This window comes from Myotis brandtii, unplaced genomic scaffold (assembly GCF_000412655.1).
Source record: "Myotis brandtii unplaced genomic scaffold, ASM41265v1 scaffold561, whole genome shotgun sequence".
Taxonomy (NCBI): Eukaryota; Metazoa; Chordata; class Mammalia; order Chiroptera; family Vespertilionidae; genus Myotis; species Myotis brandtii.
The window spans coordinates 923922-937327 of record NW_005370085.1 but is presented as its reverse complement, the minus strand read 5'-3'; the positions used below and the strand labels follow the sequence as shown (position 1 = coordinate 937327).

At 47.8% G+C, this 13406-nt stretch overlaps 1 protein-coding gene across 1 annotated transcript in view; it reads left to right on the top strand.

Moving 5' to 3' along the window:
- The window catches only part of ZNF592 (zinc finger protein 592), a 38814-nt gene that overhangs the window by 4346 nt on the left and 21062 nt on the right, over nt 1-13406 (top strand). Inside the window, exons 2-3 of the mRNA XM_014549617.1 lie at nt 2299-2381; nt 11913-13406. Coding sequence (XP_014405103.1) covers nt 11932-13406 — 1475 coding nt within the window. The 5' untranslated portion in view covers nt 2299-2381; nt 11913-11931. The remainder of the gene's footprint in view (nt 1-2298; nt 2382-11912) is intronic.

The window sequence follows — 13406 nt, the reverse complement described above, 5'->3', positions numbered from 1 at the left end:
CGTGGCATTAGGAAGGTTGAGAACCACTGGGCTAGGGCTTCTCAGCTCTATTTAAACTTCGTTGCCTGTACCTAGTTTCCACTTGCAGCAACTCAGCTGTACGGTCCTATCCCCTTTTCTTCCTTTTTATCTATTTTAAAATATAATCGCTCTATTGAGAGATAATTCACATGGCGTATAATTCACTCGTTTAGCGTGTACCATTCAGTGGTGTTTAGTATATTCACAGAGTTGTATCCCCTTTTCTTAAGACCCAAGACCACCCCATGCCCTCTTCTTCCTGTGGCTCTCAGAGCCAGCCCTCTGTCTCCTCCGGCGTCACACAGATCCCATCCTCAAGACACATGGCCTTATTGTGGGACGTTGGCCAGCAGGCACTTTGCACCATGAAAGTATTGAACGTCATCACCCTGCAGGAGCCCAGCACTCACAGGCAGGTGCTCCTCAGGTAGCCCCCTTCCCGCTGGCAAGCCCCGTCACGACTCAAGGTCTCCTTATTTATAGCAACATCTTAAAGGCTAAACACAAGTAACACTGCAAATTTGCCAACTGCCTGCCTGGTGATGAACCTGCTCAGGACTCCGTGACTGTCCTTGAACAAGCTTGGTTCTGGACAGATGAGCCTGTCAAGCCACTGTCCCTTCCTCCTGGTGGGTTCCCTTCCAGTAAACACGTGGGAGCTCTGAACAGACAACGAAATGAGCAATTACAGGGGAGGGGGGCAAAAGTAGGTTTACAGTGGTGAGTCCGTGAAACACAGAGTTTATCCTTGTATGGTGATGTGTTCGTTATTGTAGTATTTGTTTGAGCGCTTATGAGATTGTACCTCAGTGCACTGTGCCACTGTGACATTCTTTTGAGTTATAAAACTATTGTAATATTCGTAACCTGCACATCTTTTTCCATACAAACAACGGTAAGCCTACTTCTGCCCACCCTGCATATAACAGGTCCGGCATGGTAAGTGCTGTGAAGAAAAATAAGGCGGATTAAAGGGGCAGAGGTTGACGGTGAGCCTGGGGAGTGGTGTCTATGTACAGTGGTCACAAGACCATAAGACCTGGTGATATCTGAGTAAAGACCTGAGGGAGCGAGGAGTGAGCCCGTGAGGCCTGCGGGGAAGGACTTCCCAAGCAGAGGGAGTATTAAGTGCAGGGGCTCTGAGCAGGGGCCCACGTGCCTGGGGAGCAGCAGGGGCCTGTGCACACCTGGAGCGGACGGGGTGACGGAGGGACCCGAGGGCCGTTAGATCACCCTCAGGCCGGGGTACAGACTGGGTGTATCTGTGTGACACGGGGGAAGGGTTTGAAGGCTTTGAGGACAGGAAGAACATGGCCCGATGGGAGTTAAAGGCAGCGCTCTGGCTGCTTTGTGGAGTGTGAAGAGAGGAGGCAGAGGTGGGGGCCCGGGGGCCAGTCCGCAGGCTGTCGCATTAGTCACAAAACATATGGAAGTTGTTACAGGTCAATGATATAAATATGAAAATGCCCACACTTATTCAAATTTAGAAATAAAAATAATAAAAGGCTCTTAAGAAATAAGAACAAGAAATGTCACTATGCTGATGAGCTTTCTTTCCCTTAGTATTGAAGCTTTTGAATTTTAAATAACATTAAACTTGGTTGTCTTTTTTTTTTCTTAGCAATATTAAGTTCAGCAACAGTGGATTAATAAACTTTCAGTAACTGGACATGAAGGCATTAAGAAAAATCTGATCTGTACTGAGAATATTGTTTACTGAGACAAGGAGGCAAACAGCTTGTCACAGATTTACACTGTGAAAGCGAGAGCCGAGTGATGAAGGGGCCCTGGGCTACGAGACAACACGAGTAAGGTTCCTTGAACTGGCGACTGTTTGTTGGCTCAGGACTAGAAGAAAGGACCCGTGTACGTGTGTTTTAGGACCTGTGGGTGAACTCTTTACCCTGCTCCCCCAGCTGAATATGGCTTACATATATGTATATCATCTGGGTTCAACGGTTAAGGATTTTAACATGGGTAAATGAGCCCGGCCGGTGTGGCTCAGTGGTTGAGCATCAACCTATGAACCAGGAGGTCACGGTTTGATTCCTGGTCAGGGCACATGCCCGGGTTGCAGGCTCGGTCCCCAGTGTGGGGCGTGCAGGAGGCAGCCGATCAATGATTTCTTTCATCATTGATGTTTTTATCTCTCCCTCTCCTTTCTCTCTGAAATCAATAATTTAAAAAAAAATGCAGGGGTCCATCCCAGACTTACTGAGTCAGAATTTCCCCTTGGGAGCTGGGACGGTATTTCAGTCACATGTTCTTCTTTTGCAGTCGGTGCAGCAGCAGCTCCCCAGACGCTGTCCGAGAGCCACCGGACCAGATACCCCCTGAGGCCCCTGCAGCTCCAGCGTCCTGTGAGTCTCATCAGAGTGCTCGCAGGATCACTCTGTTCTTGGCCGTGGGATTTTTGGTTGGGGTGGAAGGGCCTGGAGGGGGAGAGGAGAAGCTGCCACTGGGTGAAGGTGAAGGGCACCGGGGCAGGGGCATCAGCAGGGGTTTGAGAGGCCTTAGGAGTGGACCCGGGAGGAATATGAGACCATTTTTTCCCCATGTCCTTTGGTCCAGCTACAGTTTCTCCCTCCTCTCCCACCCACGGATGCAGTGTCTCTCTGTGGTCCGGGTTCAGCCACAGTCCAAACAGAAGCCCCTGCAGGTCACAGGAGCGGCACTGACCTCCTGCCTGCTCGCTCAGTCTCTTCCCCTCGCCAGCTTCCACTCCTGGAAGAAGCGCTTCCACCTGGCAGCCACCTCACTCACTTTCTTCCGGTCCCAGCTTCTGCTAAGTAATTTCTCTCCTTCCCTCCCTGCCTCCCTCCCTGCCTCTCTGTCCCTCTCCCTCACCCCATCTCTTTCTTTCCATCTGTCTCTGTCTGTCTGTCTGTCTCTCACACTTGAGTCATTCTTTGTTCTCTTGCCCCTGCTATGTTTCTTCTTCTAAAATGCAAAGCTGATGGCAACTTCTCATTGACCCACTTTTTAATATGTATATATATTTCATTGATTTCAGAGAGAGGAAGGGAGAGGGAGAGAGAGAGAGAGAAACATCAATGATGGGAGAGAATCATGGATCGGTTGCCTCCTGCATGTCCTCACACTGGGGATCGAGCCCACACCCAGGCGTGTGCCCTGACCGGGAATCGAACCGTGACCTCCTGGTTCATAGGTTGATGCTCAACCACTGAGCCACACCGGCCGGGCTCATTTACCCATGTTAAAATCCTTAACCGTTGAACCCAGATGATATACATATATGTAAGCCATATTCAGCTGGGGGAGCAGGGTAAAGAGTTCACCCACAGGTCCTAAAACACACGTACACGGGTCCTTTCTTCTAGTGCTGAGCCAACAAACAGTCGCCAGTTCAAGGAACCTTACTCGTGTTGTCTCGTAGCCCAGGGCCCCTTCATCACTCGGCTCTCGCTTTCACAGTGTAAATCTGTGACAAGCTGTTTGCCTCCTTGTCTCAGTAAACAATATTCTCAGTACAGATCAGATTTTTCTTAATGCCTTCATGTCCAGTTACTGAAAGTTTATTAATCCACCGTCGCTGAACTTAATATTGCTAAGAAAAAAAAAAAAGACAACCAAGTTTAATGTTATTTAAAATTCAAAAGCTTCAATACTAAGGGAAAGAAAGCTCATCAGCATAGTGACATTTCTTGTTCTTATTTCTTAAGAGCCTTTTATTATTTTTATTTCTAAATTTGAATAAGTGTGGGCATTTTCATATTTATATCATTGACCTGTAACAACTTCCATATGTTTTCTGACTAATGGATCAAGTTGTCTTTTGTCTGCATCTTTTATTTCAAACTTCAAGATGCTGCCCTCTTCTCTCTAGTATTTTGAGGTTTGATGAACAAACCTGTGCTTCGGTTATGCTCCCCCGTCCCCTAAATCTTCATTTCTGCAGAATAAAATAGAGTTCTGGTTTTTAAGGCTCTCATCAGAGAGCTCTTCATCTACTTTATAGCCTCAGCATTTCTCAGACCCTCTTCCTGCTCTGGTGTGTCTTTCTCATGTTGTGGGGGCTGCAAATGACACAGCACACTCAGGCATGGGCCCTGCGAGGTTTTGAATGAGGCAGGATCACAGGTTTCATGTTGTTTCCAGTGTCCTTTTTGGTGATGCCAATGTGTTCTGGGCCTTTTGTGATGAGACCTGTAACATGGTGTCATCAGGAAACAGTCTGGGCTGTTTATAAAATAATTGTGTTATAAATAATCCTATATAATAAAAGGCTAATATGCAAATGGACCTAATGGCGAAAGGACTGGTCGCTATGACACGTGCTGACCACCAGGGGACAGACGCTCAATGCAGGAGCTGCCCCCTGGTGGTCAGTGCGCTCCCACAGGGGGAGCACCTCTCAGCCAGAAGCTGGGCTCACGGCTGGCAAGCACAGTGGTAGTGGTGGGAGCCTCTCCTGACTCCGTGGCAGCGCTGAGGATGTCTGACTGTGGGCTTAGTCCAGCCGTGGGCAAACTACGGCCCGCGGGCCGGATCCGGCCCGTTTGAAATGAATAAAACTAAAAAAAAAAAAAGACCGTACCCTTTTATGTAATGATGTTTACTTTGAATTTATATTAGTTCACACAAACACTCCATCCATGCTTTTGTTCCGGCCCTCCGGTCCAGTTTAAGAACCCATTGTGGCCCTCGAGTCAAAAAGTTTGCCCACCCCTGGGCTAGGGCCAGGGTATATTTGATTGATTTCTGTTTTCTACTTACAAACAGTATGATAGTTTACAGCAAGGCTTAAAGAAATACAAATACTGAGGTACACAGTGAGTCCCATCACTGTTATCGATGACTAGTGTTTTGGGTTTTCCTTATGAGGGCAAAACAGAAATCAGGACTGGATCTTAGGTTTTGAAAAGCATTAGCTTTGCCCTAGCCCCGTGGTCGGCAAACTGTGGCTCGCGAGCCACATGCGGCTCTTTGGTCCCTTGAGTGTGGCTCTTCCTAAGCCTTAGGAGTACCCTAATTAAGTTAATAACAATGTAACTACCTATATAGTTTAAGTTTAAAAAATTTGGCTCTCAAAAGAGATTTCAATCGTTGTACTGTTGATATTTGGCTCTGTTGACTAATGAGTTTGCCGACCACTGCTCTAGCCGGTTTGGCTCAGTGGATAGAGCATCGGCCTGTGGACTGAAGGGCCCCAGGTTCGATGCCGGTCAAGGGCACATGCCTGGGTTGCGGGCTCAGTCCAACATGCAGGAGGCAGCCAATCAATGATTCCCTCTCATCATTGATGTTTCTATCTCTCTCTTCCTCTCTGAAATCAATAAAAAATATATATTAAAAAAATAATAAAAGCATCAGCTTTGGTATTTAAAATTCAGAGTTTATAAATGTTTTTCCTGCTGTTGATGTTGAGCTGCCACATCCTTTACTAGCTCTGATTTTCCTAGCAAAAGGCACCTTACCTCACCTCCGACTGCTTTGAGCCGGTGGCTGAGATTTCTCTGTGTGGAGAACATTGCTTTCTTCTGATGTAACACGTCTCTGCTTCAGGAGTGAGACAATAGGAGGCTCCCTGCTATTTCCCTGCACACCGCCAACTACCCCTCCTCCCCACATGCTCTTCCCAGCTCCTTAAAGAGACCAGTCTCTCTGCCTTAAGCTTATAAAGCGAATATCACACAAATATCACACAGGTGTTTCCTTGGTATTGGGATGCCAAGTGCTTTCACTGATACCCAGTATCTTGCCCCTGGTTTTGGGTTCCAATACTTCCTAGTCCTGGCACAGTCATTCAGCAAGCTATCTGCCAACCCATATTCAGTATAGACAATTCACTTTATTATTATCCACCATAACCAGGCGGCTTTCCAATGGGAGTGGTTTTTATTTCCTGTGAACTCTAAAGCAGGCAGAAGATGTATTTTGTTGGTTGGAGGTTGGGAGGGGGGCAAGAACGCAAACCTGCAAGCCTGTTGATCCCCCGGGGCGGTAACAGGTTTACCTCCCCCACGCCACCTGCTTCCCTGCGGTTCTGAGTGTTTTGTCTTTATTTTCCCATTTAAAAGTTATTAAAGCAGTTTATCTGCACAAAAAAATCTTTTGGAAAAATAACCCACCAGTAATCCTAGCACCCTGTATAATTATTTTTCTCTTTCTTTTTATCTTGGCTCAAATGCAGACTTAGTTTTACATCGTTATAATCATAGTCTGACATGACAACACTTTGTATTCGTTTTTTTTTTTTTTAACTTAACACTACAAGTAACTTTCCGTGTTGCTATGTAGATGTCACAATTAGGATTTTAGGATTTTTAAACATTTAAATATATTTGGGTAACATTGGTTAATAACATTATATAAATTTCAGATATATAGCTTTATAATACAACATCTGTATATTGCATTGTGTGCTCCTCACCCAAAGTCTAGCCTCCTCCTGTTATCGTATATTTGACCCCCTTTGCTCTCTCCATCTTCCCCCACCCCCTCCCCCTCTGGTAACCTCCATTCAGTTATCTGTATCTATAAATTTGTTTGTTGATTTTTTTTTAAGAAAGAATTTATTTATTTATTTTTTTTTTAAAAAAATATAGTTTATTGATTTTTTACAGAGAGAAAGGGAGAGGAATAGAGTTAGAAGCATCGATGAGAGAGAAACTTCGAACAGCTGCCTCCTGCAACACCTCCTATTGGGGATGTGCCCGCAACCAAGGTATATGCCCTTGGCCGGAATCGAACCTGGGACCTTTCAGTCCGCAGGCCAATGCTCTATCCACTGAGCCAAATCGGTTAGGGCAGAAAGAATTTATTTTATTTCATTTCAGAGAGGAAGGGAGGGGGAGAGAGAGAGAGAAACATCAACGATGAGAGAAAATCTTTGATTGGCTGCCTCCTGCACGCCCCCTACTGGGGATTGAGCCTGCAACCCGGGCATGTGCCTTGACCAGGAATTGAACCGTGACCTCTGGTTCATAGGTTGACACTCAACCACTGAGCCATGGAGGCCGGGCTGTTTGTTGCTTTTTGTTCCATATGCTCCATAGAAGTGAAATTGGGTGCTTGCCCTTTTTTTTTTCTTTTTTTAAATTAAATCTTTATTGTTCAGATTACATTTGTCTTCTTTTTTTTTCCATAACTCCCCTCCTCCCAGTTCCCGCCCCACCCTCCGCCCTCACTCCCCACCCACTGTCCTCATCCATAGGTGCACGATTTTTGTCCAGTTTCTTCCCGCATCTCCCATTCCCCTTTCCCCCCCAAGAATAGTCAGTCCATTCCCTTTCTATGTCCCTGATTCATTATAATCACCAGTTCATTCTGTACATCAGATTATTTATTCACTTGGTTCTTAGATTCACTTGTTGATAGATGCATGTTTGTTGTTCACAATTTGTATCTTTACCTTTTTCTTCTTCCTCTTCTTAAAGGATACCTTTCAGCATTTCGTATAATACTGGTTTAGTGGTGATGAACTCCTTTAGCTTTTCCTTATCTGTGAAGCTCTTTATCTGACCTTCAATTCTGAATGATAGCTTTGCTGGATAAAGTAATCTTGGTTGTAGGTTCTTGGTATTCATCACTTTGAATATTTCTTGCCATTCCCTTCTGGCCTGCCAAGTTTCTGTTGAGAAATCAGCTGACAGTCGTATGGGTATTCCCTTGTAGGTAATTGAGTCTCTTTCTCTTGCTGCTTTTAAGATTCTCTCTTTGTCTTTTGCTCTTGGCATTTTAATTATGATGTGTCTTGGTGTGGTCCTCTTTGGATTCCTTTTGTTTGGGGTTCTCTGCGCTTCTTGGACCTGTAAGTCCATTTCTTTCACCAGGTGGGGGAAGTTTTCTGCCATTATTTCTTCAAATAGGTTTTCAATATCTTGCTGTCTCTCATCTTCTGGCACCCCTATTATTCTGATGTTGGTACGCTTGAAGCTGTCCCAGAGGCTCCTTACACTATCTTCGTATTTTCGGATTCTTTTTTCATTTTGCTTTTCCGGTTGGGTGTTTTTTGCTTCTTCGCATTTCAAATCTTTGACTTGATTCTTGCGCTCCTCTGGTCTGCTATTGGGTGTCTGTATAATATTCTTTATTTCAGTCCGTGTATGCTTAATTTCTAGTTGGTTCTTTATCATAGCATCGAGGGTCTCATTAGTTTTCGTGACTCTCTCCTCAAGTTTATTGACAGCTTCTAGCACATTTTTGCAAGCCCTCAAAATTGCGATTTTTAGCTCTATATCCTCCATTTCTGTCATGTTTTTTTGTCTCCGCATTTTTTATGCTTTCTTGGTGCACCCCCTAGTGGTCTTTGTGCGCAGTCTTGTTCTAGTTGAGCCTTGATTGTTGTAGTTAATACTAGAGGGATTTGACCACCAGGCCGACTGGCTGTGTGAATCAGCTGTGTCTGCCGCGGAAAACTTCTGTCCTCTGGGGAGGTGCTAATCTAGCCTTTGCCTGAGGCGATCCGGCAAATGGCTCTGCGCAGGGCTTGGGCGGGGCGGGCTCAACAGGGCGGGCGGAGGGAGCCGTTATGGTGCCCTCAGTCCTGTTCCCAGAGGCTCTGCTTCTCAGAACCCCCGGAACCGCTGCAAACCTCGGAGGGAAAGCTGCCTTCCAACTGATGCCAGACACTCCCGCTTCTCCCGTTTGGGTCCGAGTCCCCAGCGATTCGCCCGTATCTGGAGCTCAGAGTCTGAGACTCCCCCCTGACCGAAAACGACAACCGCGCTCTCAGCCACCAGCCCGCTTTGCGCGCGCACCTCCGCACCTGAGTATTTTCCACACTGCGCCTCCTCTGAGCCTCGGTGTGCTGTTATTTTTCCTTCTAGTTGAAGAATCTCTCCTCAGCCAGCCTTCCTGTGGTTCTGGGTGATGTCCGTTCTGTCTTTTAGTTGTATTTTTGAAGTGGTTGTTTGTGGCAGCAGTCTCCGGTGTTTACCTATGCCGCCATCTTGGTTTCCTCGGTGCTTGCCCTTTTTTGTTTTCTTTGTTTCACTTAGCACAGGACTCTCGTGATCCATGCATGTTGTCACAAATGGCAATGTTTCTTTCGTCTTTCTCTGGCCGAGTAGTATTCCATTGTGTACATGTACCACGTCTTCCTTATCCAGTCATCTGTGGAAGGACACTTAGCATAATTAGAATTTAAAAAATAACTTAAACTGTACATGGATTTTTTTTGTTTGTTTGTTAATCTTCACCCGAGGATATTTTTTCCACTGATTTTTAGAGAGAGTGGAAAGGAGGGGGAGAGACAAAGAGAGAGAAATAGCCATGTGAGAGAGACATGTTGATTGGTTGCCTCTCATGTGTGCCCTGACCGGGGCAGGGTTATTGAGCCTGCATCCGAGACACCTGCCCTTGACTGGAATCGAACCTGCAACCCTTCAGTCTGCAGGCTGATGCTCTAACCACTGAGCAACCGGCTAGGGCTGTACATGGACTTAAATTTTTAAAAAATTTCCCTAGTCGGTTTGCTCAGTGGTTAGAGTGTTGGCCTGCGGACTGTAGGGTTGCAGGTTCAATTCTGGTCCAGGGCAGGTGTCTCGGTTGCAGGCTCGATAACCCTGCCCCGGTCAGGGCACATATGGGAGGCAATCAATCAATGTGTCTCTCTCACATTGATGTTTCTCTCTCTTTGTCTCTCCCCCTCCTTTCCACTCTTTCTAAAAATCAATGGAAAAAATATCCTCGGGTGAGGATTAACAATAACAACAAAATTATTATTACTATTATTTTGATTTTAGACAGAGAGAAAGGGAGAGGGAGAGAGAGAAGCATCGACTGTCTCCCACACAAGCCCCTGACCGGGAATTTAACTCACAACCTTTTGGCATATGGGACGACATTCCAAATAACTGAGCCACATCGGCCAGGGCATAATTAGAATTTTTAATGACCGCATGATAGTCTGTCAGTCAATCACTCTTCTTGGACTCTGTGTGTGTATGTGTGCATATATGTCTTTTATGTGTGTGTGTGTGTGTGTGTGTGTGTGTGTGTGTGTGTTTAATCCTCACCTGAGGATATTTTTTCCATTGAATTTTAGAGAGAGTGAAGGGAGAGGGAGAGACAGAGAGAAACACCGATGTGAGAGGGACATATCTATTGGTTGTCTCCCACATGCCCCTAACCAGGGCCAGGGAGGAGCCTGCAACTGAGGTACATGCCCTTGACCGGAATTGAACCTGGGACCCTCCCATCTGCAGGCCGACGCTCTATCCACTGAGCCAAACTGGCCAGGGCATTATGTGTGTGTTTTTTAAATATTTTTAAAATATATTTTATGAGAGTTAGAAACATCGATGAGAGAGAAACATCGATCAGCTGCCTCCTGCACACCCCCCACTGGGGATGTGCCGCAACCAAGGTACATGCCCTTGACTGGAATCGAACCCGGGACCCTTCAGTCCGCAGGCCGACGCTCTATCCACTGAGCTAAACCAGTCAGGGCTATTTTTTTGTTTTTGATAGTATTACAGATATCGCCCATTTTTCTGTGTTGTTTTTAATAATGCTGCACACATTTGCATATGGCTTTTGGGAATATTTGTTCTTGGGATAAATTTCTGGCAATGGGCTTCTTGGACCCAAGGATTTTTCTCCTTATCTGGTTTCTGTGAGACAACTATACTACTTTCTCAAAGAATTGCGTCAGTCTGCATCCAGAAAAGTTTTCAGTATAAACGTGGTGTAAGAAGTATGTAAGCAAGTAAGGATCTGAGATGCTGAAGCAGATGCAGGATTCAGAGGCTGAGCACGGGAGGCGGTGGGTTTTTCTTCCTCTTCCTGGCAGGTTTGAGCGAGCCAGCTCCAAGCTCCACTGAGTGGGAGTGTCATAGGGATTTCCTAACCTCTGTTGTGATAGTTCTGTAGCTCTGCTTCTCCAGATGATGAAGGAAACAGGTGGATTTTCTTTTCCTTGTATATTAAGTTAAAATAAAATTCAAGGCTCCTCCAAAACCGTTCCTGGCTGATTTGATAACTACGTGGCACTTTTTTAAAAAAAATATATATTTATTGATTTGTTACAGAAAGGAAGGAAGAAGGATAGAGAGTTAGAAACATCGGTGAGAGAGAAACATCGATCAGCTGCCTCCTGCACACTCCCTACGGGGGATGTGTCCGCAACCCAGGTACATGCCCTTGATCGGAATTCAACCTGGGACCCTTCAGTCCGCAGGCTGACGCTCTTATCCACTGAGCCAAACCGGTTAGGGCACTACCTGTCTCTTTAAGAGTCACCCTGCCCCTCAGGTTCAGTGGTCTATTCACCAACCAATAACAGTTTTAGAGTGAAAAGGAAGAAATTAAATAGATGCTGACTAGAATAAAAAAATACCAAGAGGATAATATAATTTTCCAGAGTGTACTTATGAGGCAGCATAAATCCTGGCAATAGCAAATCATTTTGAATTTGATTGAAGTTTATGCAGCAAGAAACCAGAGTTATACAAAGCCAATGATAACTACGAGTAAATTAGCAGAACTTACAGCCACGTCACATATATGAACCAGAAAGTTTTCTGAAGAAGGGAGGGGCTGAGCCACGCCTTTTCTCCAGCTGAGTGATTGACTTGGCCAGTACACATGGAGATGATGTTCCCCGACAGGTGGAGGGACTGTGCTACGCCTGCGCCTCTTGGCTGTGCAACCAGCCAGGAGTTTCTAGGTGTTGAGGTGTAAGGCCTGCCAGGCTTGTCACTACGTATAAACACCCCCCCTCCTCGCCCCTCCCTCTGTGTCTCTAGCATTTTGGAAACCAGTTGGGGTGAAGCACAAGTGTGTGACTTCCCCTAGTGTGGGCGTTTGTGGGTGGGCATGCTGGCTGGGTGTGTGTTGGTGTGTTGGGTGTGCAATGGAGGTGATGCTGGGCCGAGTCCAGCAGGAGCCTGGTGATCAGATTCTCTTCTCTGTCTCTGTTATAGCCCTTGCCGGCGTCCAGCCATGGGGGATATGAAAACTCCAGATTTTGATGACCTTCTGGCTGCCTTTGACATCCCAGACCCCACCAGCCTCGATGCCAAGGAGGCGATCCAGACCCCCAGCGAGGAGAATGAGAATCCCCTCAAGCCTCCGGGCATGTGCATGGATGAGAGCGTGTCCTTGTCTCACTCGGGGTCGTCCTCAGACGTGCCTGCTGTGAGTGTCATTGTCAAGAACACCAGCCGCCAGGAGTCCTTCGAAGCGGAGAAAGACCACATCGCTCCCAGCCTCCTGCACAATGGGTTCCGGGGCCCGGACCTGCCTCCGGAGCCCCACGGCCTGGGCCACAACTGTGGGAAGTTTGACTCCGCTTTCATGAATGGAGACAGTGCCAGGAGTTTCCCGGGCAAGCTGGAGCCTTGCAAGTCAGAGCCACTCCCCACCTTCAGCCAGTTCAGTCCAATCTCCAGCCCAGAGTCCGAGGATGCCATCAAAGATAACGGCTTCGGGCTGAAGCCCAAGCACTCCGACAGCTACTTCGCACCCCCTCCCGGGTGCGGGCCTGTCGGGGGCCCAGTCCTGGAGGCTCTGTCTAAGTTTCCGGTCCCGGAGCTGCATATCTTCGATCACTTTTGCAAGAAAGAGCCCAAGCCCGAGCCCCTGCCCTTGGGGAGCCAGCAGGAACATGAGCGAGGGGCGCAGAAGGCGGCGGAGCCTCACAAGGAGCCGGATGCCAGTCGCTTCTTTGGGGACGCCTTGGACTTCAACAGCCACCCCAGCAACAGTATTGCAGAGCCCAAGGGGCTCGCCGCCGAGCTCGGCTCCTGCTCCTCAGTGCCCCCGCGGCAGCGACTTAAGCCTGCGCATTCCAAGCTGTCCTCTTGTGTTGCAGCCTTGGTGGCCCTGCAGGCCAAAAGGGTCGCCAGTGTTGCCAAGGAGGACCATCCTGGCCACACCAAGGACCCCTCAGGGCCCACGAAAGAGGGCTCCAAAGGCAGCCCCAAAATGCCCAAGTCACCAAAGAGTCCCCGGAGCCCCCTGGAGGCGACTAGAAAAAGTATGAAGCCGTCGGACAGCCCCCGGAGCATCTGCAGCGACAGCAGCAGCAAGGGCTCCCCTTCGGTGGCCGCCAGCTCCCCACCAGCGATTCCCAGAGTCAGGATCAAAACCATTAAGACATCATCGGGGCAGATCAAACGGACTGTCACACGGATCCTGCCAGACCCGGACGATCCCACTAAGTCCCCTGCCGGGTCACCTCTAGGGAGTGCCACTGCCGAGGCCCCGAGCGAGGTGCCCGAGGACGAGGTCGCGGCCCTGCCTGCCGCCGAGCACTTTCCTGAGGGGGACACAAATGCAGGGAGCCCCCAGGGCGACAGGAAAGGGCTTGAGAGCGTGACCAAGGCCAGTGAACCTTCGTCTCCCAGCTGTGGCTCTGGGTCCCGGGCCCCGAAGGGGGCCGCCCCGGGCCCCCAGGCGGGCAAGAAGCAGCAGCA